At 37.0% G+C, this 12,817-nt stretch overlaps 1 protein-coding gene across 1 annotated transcript in view; it reads right to left on the bottom strand.

Annotated features, from left to right (window-relative positions):
* The window catches only part of LOC106137444 (hemicentin-1), a 110,412-nt gene that overhangs the window by 77,124 nt on the left and 20,471 nt on the right, over positions 1 to 12,817 (bottom strand). Inside the window, exon 2 of the mRNA XM_060949274.1 lies at positions 11,375 to 11,665. Coding sequence (XP_060805257.1) covers positions 11,375 to 11,462 — 88 coding nt within the window. The 5' untranslated portion in view covers positions 11,463 to 11,665. The remainder of the gene's footprint in view (positions 1 to 11,374; positions 11,666 to 12,817) is intronic.

The following is a 12,817-nucleotide window of genomic DNA, read 5'->3' as shown; positions in this document are numbered from 1 at the left end:
GTCTTTTTGAATTATTTTGACCCTAATGTTAGGAAAAACCGCTTATGCTACGTCGTCATATGACTTCGTATCGTAGTAAGGCTAATTCATGCGGAAGTCCACAGACTATAAGCCTTTCTTAACATTTTCCTGTCGTGGGCCCAAGTAGTGACCTTGCACTAAATTTCTTTTTAGTTTGAGTTCTATTCTTATTTTTTCCTTGGAATACTTACTATGCCGTGTGGTTTCCGGCACCAATACAAAAAAGAAAAGGACCACTTCATCTCTTTCCCATGGATGTCGTAAAAGGCGACTAAGCGGTAGGCTTATAAACTTGGGATTCTTCTTTTAGGCGATGGGCTAGCAACCTGTCACTATTTGAATCTCAATCCTATCTTAAAGCCAAATAACTGAATGTGGCCTATCAGTCTTTACAAGAATGTAGGCTTTGTCTACCCCGCAAGGGATATAGACGTGATTATATGTATGTATGTAATACTTACTATAAAGGCACACCCTGGGTTCATATCGTCCCTCGCGTGGTCAAGCCCAAATTTATCCTTTTATTTGGACTCGGATGCCCTCAAAATGACGCATGGATGGGTTTTAGTGTGTAGGCTGACACATTAGGTACCAGGAGTCCCACACTCTCCCGGGTGAAGACCCGGGGGGATTGTCCGTATGAAGGTTTCATCTTTGATAACAAAATAAAAAAAAAGGTTTATTTATGTACACCAAGAATCAAAGAAAAGGATGGTGCCGTGTGGTTCCCAGCACTATTAGAAAAAAAATATCTTTCTCTTCTTCTCGATCTTTGTCACGGATGTCGTAAAAGGCGACTAAAGGTAAGGCTAATAAAATTGGTATTATTTTTATTAGACGACGGGCTAGCAACCTGTCACTATACGAATCTCAATTCTATCATTTAGCCAAACAGCCGAACGTGGCCTACCAATCGTTTCAAGACTGTTAGCTTTGTCAACTCCGCAACGGATATAGACGTGATTATCTATTAAGAGATTTATCCATGCTTTCCCCAAATATCAGCTACTGAATATCGCTACTAAAACCATAATAAATTTAACGATATCCTATCAATTCATTTAAATAGGTTGATGGTCTTACAGTAATTAAAATTTATCGCTGACAGATGCGAAGCTTACCGAATTAGGTGTCGTAAAAAATTGCTAAGCACCGCGTTTTATTGTGAATCATACTTTGTGGAATATTTAATTGATTTATGGACTGTATGTAAAAGATAATTATGTAGATGAGTCATTTGGTTTTTGGGCTTAAATTTTGCCATGAACTGTAATTTGCTTAAGAATATTGGAGACATACCTATCAGGCATTTCAGTATTTTTGGGAAATATAAAAAGAAAAGAAGAGGAAGAACAAGAATGAAATATTTTGATCAAATAAAGCAAAAAGTAAACGTAACACCATACCAGCAACTATAAAAATATCCGAGAAAAGAGATGAATGGAAGAAGATCCACTTAGCTATATCGACAAGAGACACCTAGCCTACTACCTCTTAAATTTAAGAAGAAGTATTTTCCAGACTGTTGGCTCTGTCTACCCTGTAAAGGATAAGCTGTGTTTTATATATGTGTATGCAACCATAAAATGGATGTTGTAAAAGACGACAAAGGCTAACAAATTTGCGATTCTTCTTTTAGACGATGAGCTAGCAGCCTGTCACTATAAAAATCTCAATTTTATCATAAAGCCAAACAGCTGAACCCTTCTCAGTCTTTTCAAGACTGTCGGCTTTGTCTACCATAAAGCCAAGCAGCTGAACATGGCCTATTAGTCTTTTTCAGATTGTAGGCTCTGTCTATCCCGCAAGGCATATAGACGTGATTTTATGTATGTATGTAAGTCTGAGTTTGATATCAAACACATACATATAATCACGTCTATATCCCTTGCGGGGTAGACAGAGCCTACAGTCTGAAAAGGACTAATAGGCCACGTTCAGCTGCTCGGCTTAATGGTAGAATTTAGATTCAAATAGTGACAGGCTGCTAGCCTGTCGCCTAAAGTAGGAATCCCAAGTTTATAATCCTATCCCTTAGTCGCCTTTTACAATATCCATGGGAAAGAGACGGAGTGGTCCTATTCTCTTTTCTATTGGTTCTGGGAACCATACGGTACAGTTTCAGACGTTCTTCTAAGCAATATTGTTTTTTTTTTTTTAGATGGCGCTTAGTATAGTAGCTAATTTCGTCACATTGATCTTTGGCTTCGGGCCAAGGCATACTGATCCCTAAATATGATGTCGCTGTGTGCAATTCCGTATTTAGGACAGAAGGAGGGACGCCGAAATAGATTATATACATACATACATACATATAATCACGTCTATATCCCTTGAGGGGTAGACAGAGCCAACAGTCTTGCAAAGACTGATAGGCCACGTTCAGCTATTTGGCTGTAAGATAAAATTGAGATTCAAATAGTGACAGGTTGCTAGCCCATCGCCTAAAAAAGAATCCCAAGTTAGTAAGCCTATCCCTTAGTCGCTTTTTACGACATCCATGGGAGAGAGATGGAGTGGTCCTATTCTTTTTTGTATTTGTGCCGAGAACCACACGGTACACACACAAATAGATTATCAGTGATAAAAATTAAATTTATTTCATCAATCTCGATTTTAAACTCTGCCGTTGTCTCAAAAAATTGAGAAATGTGACGAAGTAGAAGGTTATATACTTTTTTAGGGACGCTGTGTTAAGCTAGAGTAATTAACCTGCACATTCAGGCAACTGAATGTGTAACCATGATCCTATATGTGTTAGGTTTCCCACCAAAGGTTGCGGAGGTCAGACGAAAGTCGCTTCGTGTAAAAACCTGACCCACCCAATCCAGGATCCATGGTCGAAGGCAAACCCAGGGCTCCTCTCCAGAGTAGACGGTGGGAGGCACCAATAAAAAAAGGAAACGACTACTCCATCTTTTCTCATGGATATCGTAAAAAGCGACTAAGGGTCGAGCTTATAAACTTGGGATTCTACTTTTAGGCGATGGGCTAGCAACCTGTCACTATTTGAATCTCAATTACATTTTAAGGGATAGGCTTTTAAATTTGGGATTCTTCTTTTAGGCGATGGGCTAGCAACCTGTCACTATTTTGGTCTCAATTCTATCGTCAAGCCAAAAAGCTGAACGTGGCCTATGGGGACTGTTGGCTCTGTCTTCCCCGCAAGGAATAGACGTGACTACATGTATGTGTTACATATTTAAACCATACAGCTGAACGTGGCCGAGACTGACAAGTCTTTTCAAGGCGTGATTGTATGTATGTATGAATGTATGTATGTACATATGTTGTATTGTTACACATCTTGCACTTACACCAAATAAATAGAAAATCCTTGAAAACCATCAATCAATCTTATAAAATCGTACAAACTTGCCATTTATAAGCAAACGTTCGGTAAGTATTTGGCTTTAAGCCAGATTTCCAATATAACCTCAAGCGGGCGCGGAATAGATACAAGCGGAAACTAGCAGGCACGTAAACTTGGCTTTACGCAACTGCCCAATAAAGAGGTGTTATGTTTCTCTATCATTAAGCCAAGAAGCCGAATGTGGCCTTTCAGTCTTTTGATGACTGTTGCCTCTGTCTATGCCGCAAGACAAACAAATGTGATAATATGTTATGTTATGTTTGTCAAAAATTTAACTTCTTATTTTTGAAAGGATAATTAAAAAAAAAATCGCTTTAACAAAAAAAAGTTCTAAGAACTACTAGTTACATTAATTTCTTATACATATAATCATTATTTATCCCTTACGGGGTAGGTAGAGCCAACAGTCTTAAAAATACTAAAATCCCACGTTTTGTTGTATGACTTAAAGATGGAATTGAGATTCAAATAGTGACAGGTTGATGGTCCATCGCCTAACAGAATCATCCGAAGTTTATGAGCCTATCCCTTAGTCGACCTTTACGATGTAATTATATGGTCTTGAGAGTTGTTTGCAGGAAAAAATTAAAATCTAATCACTAAAATAGAAGTGCCTAGTTACCAATCAACGTCAAAGCGATCGACACTTCTAAAATTACCTACCGCGTGACGACACTAAAAGTTTAAACAGCGGAAGCAGAAATACCATAACTCATTACTTTTCTATTTTTGGCGCGTGTCCCAAAGTCGTATGACGTGGGGTTTAAATTAAAAATATTGATTGGAAAAGGGGTTGAAAGGGATTAGCAGTTTGAAGGGTTCATATCCCCAATTATCTTTGGAATATGACACATGTTGGTGTATAACGATCGACGTGCTAAGCTACAGTTCCATGGATGCGTACAGAGAGGTAAAGTGAGCAAGTGTGTGTAAGACTCTTAATGCGTCTGTCTGTCTGTCAAGATAAGAGTGAATAGGTATTTGAGCTTGCGTGAGAAATCATTATGATTATGAAGATTAAAAAAAACACAAAAGTGCCGTGTGATTTCCGGCATTTTAGAATGGAACCACCCTATAACTTTCACATAGATGTCGCCTTTTAGACGACTAAGGAATAGGCTTATAATCTTGGAACTCTTTTTGTAGACCACGAGGTAGCAACTGTCAATATTTGATCACAAAGTTATACAGCTAAACGTGACCTTTCTGTATTTGGTCGAGACTATTGGCTCTACCACGCAATATCCCTTTGCGAGACTTCACTATATGTAAAGGAAATCGGCAAAACATGAGTGTTGTAAGCCGATTGAAAAATATGAAATTTTGTTTAAAAATTATTGAATTATTTTTATGATTTCGTAACAGAAAATATACTATAATAAACTCGATATTAATACCAACTAAGTATATTTTATTCCATAATATTCAGATGGCATCCAAAACATATGAGATTCAATGAAACCGTGTACAGCTATGGAACTGTTCTTTAAAACTACAGAAAGATGAAAAATTAGACAGCACTTTTAGAAAGAACTTTTGCTCCAAGAGTAGATGTCACGTGTCTTTTCATGGCTGTCACATAGTCTATTTTAGTTACGATTCTAAACTTTATTTTTAACCTTATGTTTTTAATTATTCCATTTTTTGTTTTTATAGTAATTTCCTCGTGTGCCTTAGAAGGTGCCGTGTGGTTCCCGGCACAAACACAAGACAAAAAAGAATAGGACCACTCCATCTCTTTCCCATAGATATCGTAAAAGGCGACTAAGAGATAGGCTTACAAACTTGAGATTCTTTTTTAGGCGATGGGCTAGCATTCTGTCACTATTTGAATCTCAATTCTATCATTAAGCCAAATAGTTGAGCGTGGCCTATCAGTCTTTTCAAGACTGTTGGCTCTGTCTACCCCACAAGGGATATAGACGTGACCATATGTATGTATGTATGTTTGCCTTAGAAGGTTCTATTAATGCATCAGAGCGTCGGTCTAAAATGCGTACGTGTTAAGGCAACAATGATTCTTTTCTGCACTAAGTACATTGATTTAATGCTGAACGATTCTCATTCGATGAAGGGAAACACCGTGAGGAAATCTGGATATTCAAGCAACTGGATGTGAAGTAATTCAACGGGTTCCTCTGGAAAGGTAGCTGTGGTCAGACTACCATCTTCTTATCACTTAATAATTTTCATATCTTTTGGTTTCACAACATTGGTTGATATGAAATAAATTACTTAAAACTAAGTTTACTGCTGCTTCCAAAGCGTCAGTGTAGAAGATGCGGTACGGTGTGGAAGATAACCAACTGCATTGTAGCATTTTATTCAACAACGTCAACTTCACAACTGTCCAAACTTAAAATAGAAATGTGGACGAGAGAATACATTGTTCAGATTAATTGATTAAGATTTAATTTTTAATGGATTGGTTAAAGCTTAAAAGCCTTACCCTTTTATGATTACTACAATCTGCACGGGCAGAGATACAGTTAATACCAATATGTGCCTATCCCTCAGTTGCCTTTAACGACGTCATGGGATAGTCTAAAGGCACTTGTACATTGCGGCTAATTTCACACACTAACCGTATATTGGGTACGGACGTAAGCCAAATTGTGACATCATTTCTGGCTCATAGAGTGGACCGGGACTGTCAATATAATAAATATCTATACTAATATTATAAAGCTAAAGAGTTTGTTTGTTTGTTTGAACGCGCTAACCTCAGAAACTACTGGTTCGAATAAAAAAAATATTTATGTGTTGAATAGGCCATTTATCGAGGAAGGCTTTAGGCTATAAAACATTACGGTGCAACTATTAAGAGCGAAGAAATAACGGAAAATGCGAAAAAAAACAACGGGGAAAATTATTCATTCTTGAGGACTTCAATGATGCCCAAAATAAATATCCACGCAGACGAAGTCGCTGGCACAGCTAGTTATCATAAATAATAATCTGCAAACGCATTAACGTCAACTCTATGTACACCAGAACTCAATGGATCTATCAAAAGATAAATTTAATTATCGACACTTGTCTTACCGCATTGTGTAAGATACCTCCGAATTAGTTCATAAACTGTAAGGTTTAGTTATCGTGGGTTCAACGTTGTTGGGTTTAGAATGCTATATAAATTGGCGTCCATCTTGTGATACTGAATATTTGATAGTTGTTAAACATTGAAAGGATAATTTAACACAATTCACACCGTTGATACACCTGTGGACTGTATAATGGAATGCTGACTATTTACAAACTTCGAGATCCTACTAATATTATAAATGCGAAAGTTTGTGAGTATGTCGGGATGTCAGTATGGATGTTTGATTGATTTTGAAGATGGACGCTGCAATTATAAGAAGCAAAGAAATAATTGAAAGTGTGGAAAAAAGCGGGAAAAATTATTCATCCTTGAGGGCTTCAATGATGTCCAAAATAACTATTCCACGCGGACGAAAATGTACCTATCATTAATAAAAAATATATTGCCGTTTAATCTGTTTTTCTACTACGATACTTATTTCTCATACTACGTTGTTTTGCTCTTATTAATTTAACCCTTAACCACCTACGTGCGGTCTCTCAGACCGCAACGTATTTTTGAACCATTTTTTTTCTTTGTGTTGGTATCGTACGGCCGCGTGCTTCCAAGTACCTTTTCTACATGTCACTTAGTATCGCGCTTGCGCTCGGCGAGGGAACATGTGCGCGCGTTCGCTCTAGGTAAGTGAAAATCTTTTGCCAGCGGTCTCAGAGACCGCACGTAGGTGGTTGCGGGATTTTACTGTACTTATACATTTTATCTGTTTTAGTGGCAATATGAATAAAAACGACGAGAATATTCAAAGGTGGCTACAGCAGGAGATATCAGATGAAGAAGATTTACCAAATGAAGATTGTAGTGATGTGGAAGATAATGTAAGTGAGGATTACGCTCAGGTTGAAGACTGTGAATCTGAATCGGAATTGGAAGGAGATGAAGAGGACAACAATACAGTTCATTCTGAACCAACAGTTGCTTCAAGGTCACGTTCGCGTTCCAGGACGCCTCAAGTTGATAGTGACTCTTCAGATGATATTCCGCTTGCGCAATTACAATCCAGAAGTAGGCCAAGAAAGAAAAATTATTTTGGGAAAAATCGGTTTCGGTGGGCTTCTGTGCCTAGTATCGCTCGCTCAAGGACACCACAGCATAATATTGTAAATCAAACGCCAGGTCTAAAACCAGTTTTCCGTGCAATGCTCAATAATTCTACCATGCCATTGGATATATGGAGTCTTTTGTTTACCGATGAGATGCTGGAAAAAATAGTGCTTCATACTAATGAGAAAATAAGAAGAATTAGGCCGAAATACAAAAAACAGACGTGTGTTCAAGACTTGGACCTTATAGAACTAAAAGCTTTCATTGGGCTTTTGTTTTACACAGCGATTTTTAAGGAAAATCATGAGCATTACACGTCATGGTATAGTAGTGATGGCACTGGGAGAGAGATTTTCCGATGTATTTTGAGTAAGAATCGATTGGAAGTTCTGCTAAATACTATTCGATTTGACGATGCAGAAACAAGAGAACAACGTCGTGAACAGGATTTGGCTGCTCCTGTTTCAGAGCTCTTTCAGTCTTTAATACAGAACTTTCAAGACGTTTACTCAATTGGAACATGCGCTTGTATAGATGAGATGCTAGTGGCTTTCCGTGGGCGCTGTAAATTCAAAATGTTTATGCCAAAAAAGCCAGCTAAATATGGCCTAAAAATTATGTGCATTACAGATGCAAGAAATGGCTACCTTATTAATGCCTATATATATCTCGGCAAAGATTCTGATGGGCTTACTTTGACCCAAGAACAAAAGCGTCTATCAAAACCAACTCAAGCGGTTTTACGTCTGATTCCGCCAATCGAAAACTCAAATAGAAACGTCACTGCTGACAACTGGTTTTCTTCGATCGAGCTGGTCAATGTTTTGAAAGAGAAGCACCTTAGTTTCGTGGGTACTTTGAAAAAAAATAAGCGAGAAATACCGCCAGAATTTAAACCATCTCGAGCGCGGGCAACAGGCTCTTCAATTTTCGGTTTCACCAAAGATATCACGTTGTCTTCTTACGTACCAAAGAAAAACAAGGCAGTAGTTATGGTGTCAAGCATGCATCACACTGCAAGTGTTGATGAAAGTACAAAGAAGCCTGAAAATATATTATACTACAATCAAACTAAAATTGGAGTAGATCTACTGGACCAAAGATGTTCAAATTACTCCACTGCTCGTCGGACGCGCAGGTGGCCTTTGGCTATATTTTATAGAATGCTGGACATCTCTGTTTCAAACGCTTACGTCATCAATTGTAGCAACCAAGCACAGAAGACTGAAAGTCGATTTAAATTCATAAAGAAGTTGGCCGAACAGCTTACGAAACCACACATGGAACGTCGCGTAAAAAATGATCACATTCCACGAGATGTCAAAAATTCTATCCGTCGTGTTCTGCAGATATCAGAAGACCTACCAACCTCTTTCACGACGGAAAAACTTGAAGTTCGCAAAACATGCATCACCTGTGATCCGAAAAAAAAGCGCAAGACTGCTTTCTTATGTTTCATGTGTAAGAAACCAATTTGTTTAGAGTGTTCCAATAAAATGTGCTGCAATTGCATCGAAAAAATTTAAATGTTACGGCATTGCAATTTTTGTTTATTTTCATACTTTTACTTACTTTTTTTGTTTAGTATTATAGTTGGACGATTGAAGTTACTAAAAATAATAAAGAGATGTTAAACATTTATGTTCCTAAGATTCTAGATCTCATTTTCTATGATAAGTCAAGAAAAATTTATAATAATGTTTTTATTTAGTTTTTTGAGTATATGGCTAGATTTTTACGTAATTTTTGTTGGCTGTGGCTCTAAAATTAAAGTTAAGAATAAACACAGTTCGTAAATGTTATCAGTTATTTCATTATTCCTTTAAGTTTTAAATAATAAGGTCAAATTTTGCTGGAGTCTGTGAGACCGCACGTAGGTGGTTAAGTGACAAATATAGGTGGTAGGTGGTACAGGGTTAAACTCCATTTAGATTTTTTTTTCTAAATTTCATTAAAGTCCAATGTAACATGATAGCTAAACTACGTTACATCAAAGTCATCCCTTAATCTACTCCTACACTGTTTCAATTTTCAACGCCCCAATTCCACTTGCAATCCATTCTGCAAACGACGAAACTCCAAATGCCAAGCGTAAACGTGTCTTAACACGCCCTAACACGTCTAAACCAAACATCGGGACAGGTGTGAACTGAGCTAAAAGCGGAGCTAGGTCGTAAACCCCGTCTAATTGTGGCCTGCGTATTGCTAATTTGTCAACTCTGCAACCATTTTCTAGGCGGCTAACGAACTATCATTGTTGGCAGCAGGGAATTTTGTGTCCATTTTCTACGTGTGTTGTTGAGAATTGGAGACAAATAAGCATTTATAGGGGTGAAGAGACCAAATAGTGCTCAGGATGTTGGAAATTTAAGTTATCAATTGCATGCATACATAGAGTCACGTCTATATCCCTTGCGGGGTAGACAGAGCCAACAGTCTTGAAAAAATGAAAGTCCACGTTCAGCTGTTTGGCTTAATGATAGAATTGAGATTCAAATAGTGACAGGTTGCTAGCTCATCGCCTAAATGAAGAATTTCAAGTTTATAAGTTACAACTTAGTCGCCTTTTACAACATCCACGGGAAAGAGATGGAGTGATCCTATGCATTAATGTATATTAATATAATATATATAACAAATTGAAATTTATGTTCAAGTTTTTAAGTTTGTTTGACACTTTAATAAAGCTAATCATAGAGTTATAAATCTCACAGTAAGACACACCAATTTAGCGGTAGTAAACACGCCGTGAACTTCCCCAGGAGCGCGAGTGGTGACCCGATTCCCGATTCTGGACTTCGGCCAAATTGAACTGCTCTGGCTGAGATCATGTTAGAAAAATTGCCGAACGATATGACTTATATTGGACGTGGCATTTCTATTTTATCGTTTAGGGGTTGTTATTGTTATATATCTTTCTTTTTCTAATTTTACTCGAATTATTTTTCGGAGCAAGTTTTGTTTTTCGTCGCTTTACTTCTTGGAGAAATAAGCTGTGAATATGAGGTTTTACTTGTTAATATTTTACAGTATCTAGGTCTACCTAACACAACCTACGACGTATTAAGCTGTTCAGAAAATACCTAGATCTGATAAACTTTGCATCACCTTTAGTTTCAATAATAAGGTACTTTTTTGTAACACAACATAATCATATTAATTTTTTTTTATTTTTGGAGCAAGTTTTGTTTTTCGCATTTTTCTTATGTCAAATAAATATACAAAGTTCCTAATAATTAAGTTAGTATTTGCACAATCATCGTCATTTTCACCATTTCCCACTTTCTACGTGGGGTCGGCACAGTATGTTAGTTTTTTCCAATTACTTCTCTCAATTGCCATCTCACTAGTTACTCCCTTTCTCCTCAAACTATCCTTTACGCCATCCGTCCATCTCTTTTTCGGTCTTCCCCTATTTCTTAAACCTTACACTTCCAAATTTAAGGCTCTTTTAGTAACATGACCTTCCTCTCTTCTCATGATGTGTCCGTCACAATACCCGTGTTTTAAATTAAGAAGATATTTTATGTAAATATTTCATAATCATATCAGAAATATGCCACATCTAAAGCTTCGAATATCTACGTTCTTGATGCAACGTGCCTGTCATATGAGCCCTGTCAATGGCAAAAATTCGTATGAACGAAATTTTTTTTTTTACACGCATGGAATGCGGCGTCAGCGGGACTGAATTCCAACTAACATTTAAGTATGCCATGAAACAAAATGTTGACCATGGAATCAGCTAATAAATCAGTTTAGTGGCAGAGGGTGCAATTGGGATAACGCCAGGATAGACATAATTAAAAATAATAAAAACAACTAATACTCACGTGAATCCACAACCTCCAAACTCGTATGTATCAAAGTCTGCACCAAGAACACAATCACGAGAACACAAAAATTTGCGTCTACCGCCATTTTCAAAACTCGCGCGCGACGTCCGTATCACATTTTCCTTCTCGCTCGCACAGTTCGAAAACATTGATGTTGTTTTAACTTTTCTAATACCAACTACATTGGACAAAAATACCACACTATTTTTGTCTCCACTCTCATATTGTTTGGACACCGTCCAAACATATTTTTCTTAGGCAAAATTTCTTGTAGGCTGGAGCGGCAACCTGCAAAGAAAAATATTATCTTTAATTATGTAAACAATTCTTGACATTTTATGATACTGTAAACAAACTTAATAAAGGGTTAAAAGATAATGACTATATTTTTTTATCTAAAAATACATACATACATATGGTCAAGTCTATATCCATTGTGGGGTAGACAGAGCCAACAGTCTTGAAAAGACTGATAGGCCACGTTAATCCATTTTGCTTAATGATAGAATTGAGATTCAAATAGTGACAGTTTGCTAGCCCATCGCCTAAAAAAAGAATCCCGTTGTAAGCCTATCCCTTAGTCGCCTTTTACGACATCCATGGCTAATAAGAGTGGTCCTTTTAATTTTTGTATTGGTGCCGGGAACCACACGGCACTGTACTGGTGCCAGGAACCACACGGCACGTTCATTTTATTTCTAGAAGAAATCTTTCCACCTCCATTTTTTCAATTAGTCAAGAGAATTTTAGTCATTACAAATTTTAATCTAAATTGTTGTCTAAAAGCGCAATAACTCCCATTTCCGGGGCAAACGGATGGGCTTCCTTTGCCTTGAAAACGCAATTAACTGATTTAATTAACGGGTTTTTAACCGACACCAATTGTCCAAAATTCCATGTCATTGTTTGGTGTTAACTTTACGAGTTTCATTTAATGTCTGTGGGTCAGTTAATTAAGCTAATCTTAAGTTAATTAAGGGGTGTGATAATTTTAATTGAACGTTGTCAATTTTTTTTTGGTAGTTAGTTTTTTTTTAATTTAAATATAACGTCTGTAACCTTTGTGGTTTTGAATTTAGAAAAAAATTATAAAAGCATAAAAGAAATTAAGTAGTCACATAATTTAATTGTTTTACAATGTTTAAATAATGTTTGTACCTCAAACCAAAATAATGAGGTTCATGAAAAATCATATTTTATATTTTTTCAAAGAACACACACACCTAGTTGGTTAAATTTTAATTTTATCGCGCGCATCGTATTGTTTTTTCAAATTATGAGAATAAGTGATATGAAGTATTCTATTCTTACGTATCTTGGTCAAATTAAGGACGTCCTGGTAAAGGGTCAGGTCAAAAGTACCCGAACCCGCCGAGCTTGCATAAAGAGAGTTATGAATGTGGATGAAGCGAAGGAAGTATGCAGAAATCGTGGCAAGTG

Source organism: Amyelois transitella, chromosome 18 (assembly GCF_032362555.1).
Source record: "Amyelois transitella isolate CPQ chromosome 18, ilAmyTran1.1, whole genome shotgun sequence".
NCBI classification, from domain to species: domain Eukaryota; kingdom Metazoa; phylum Arthropoda; class Insecta; order Lepidoptera; family Pyralidae; genus Amyelois; species Amyelois transitella.
Note: the sequence above shows the minus strand (reverse complement) of the source record. Positions and strands in the feature narration are given on the sequence as shown.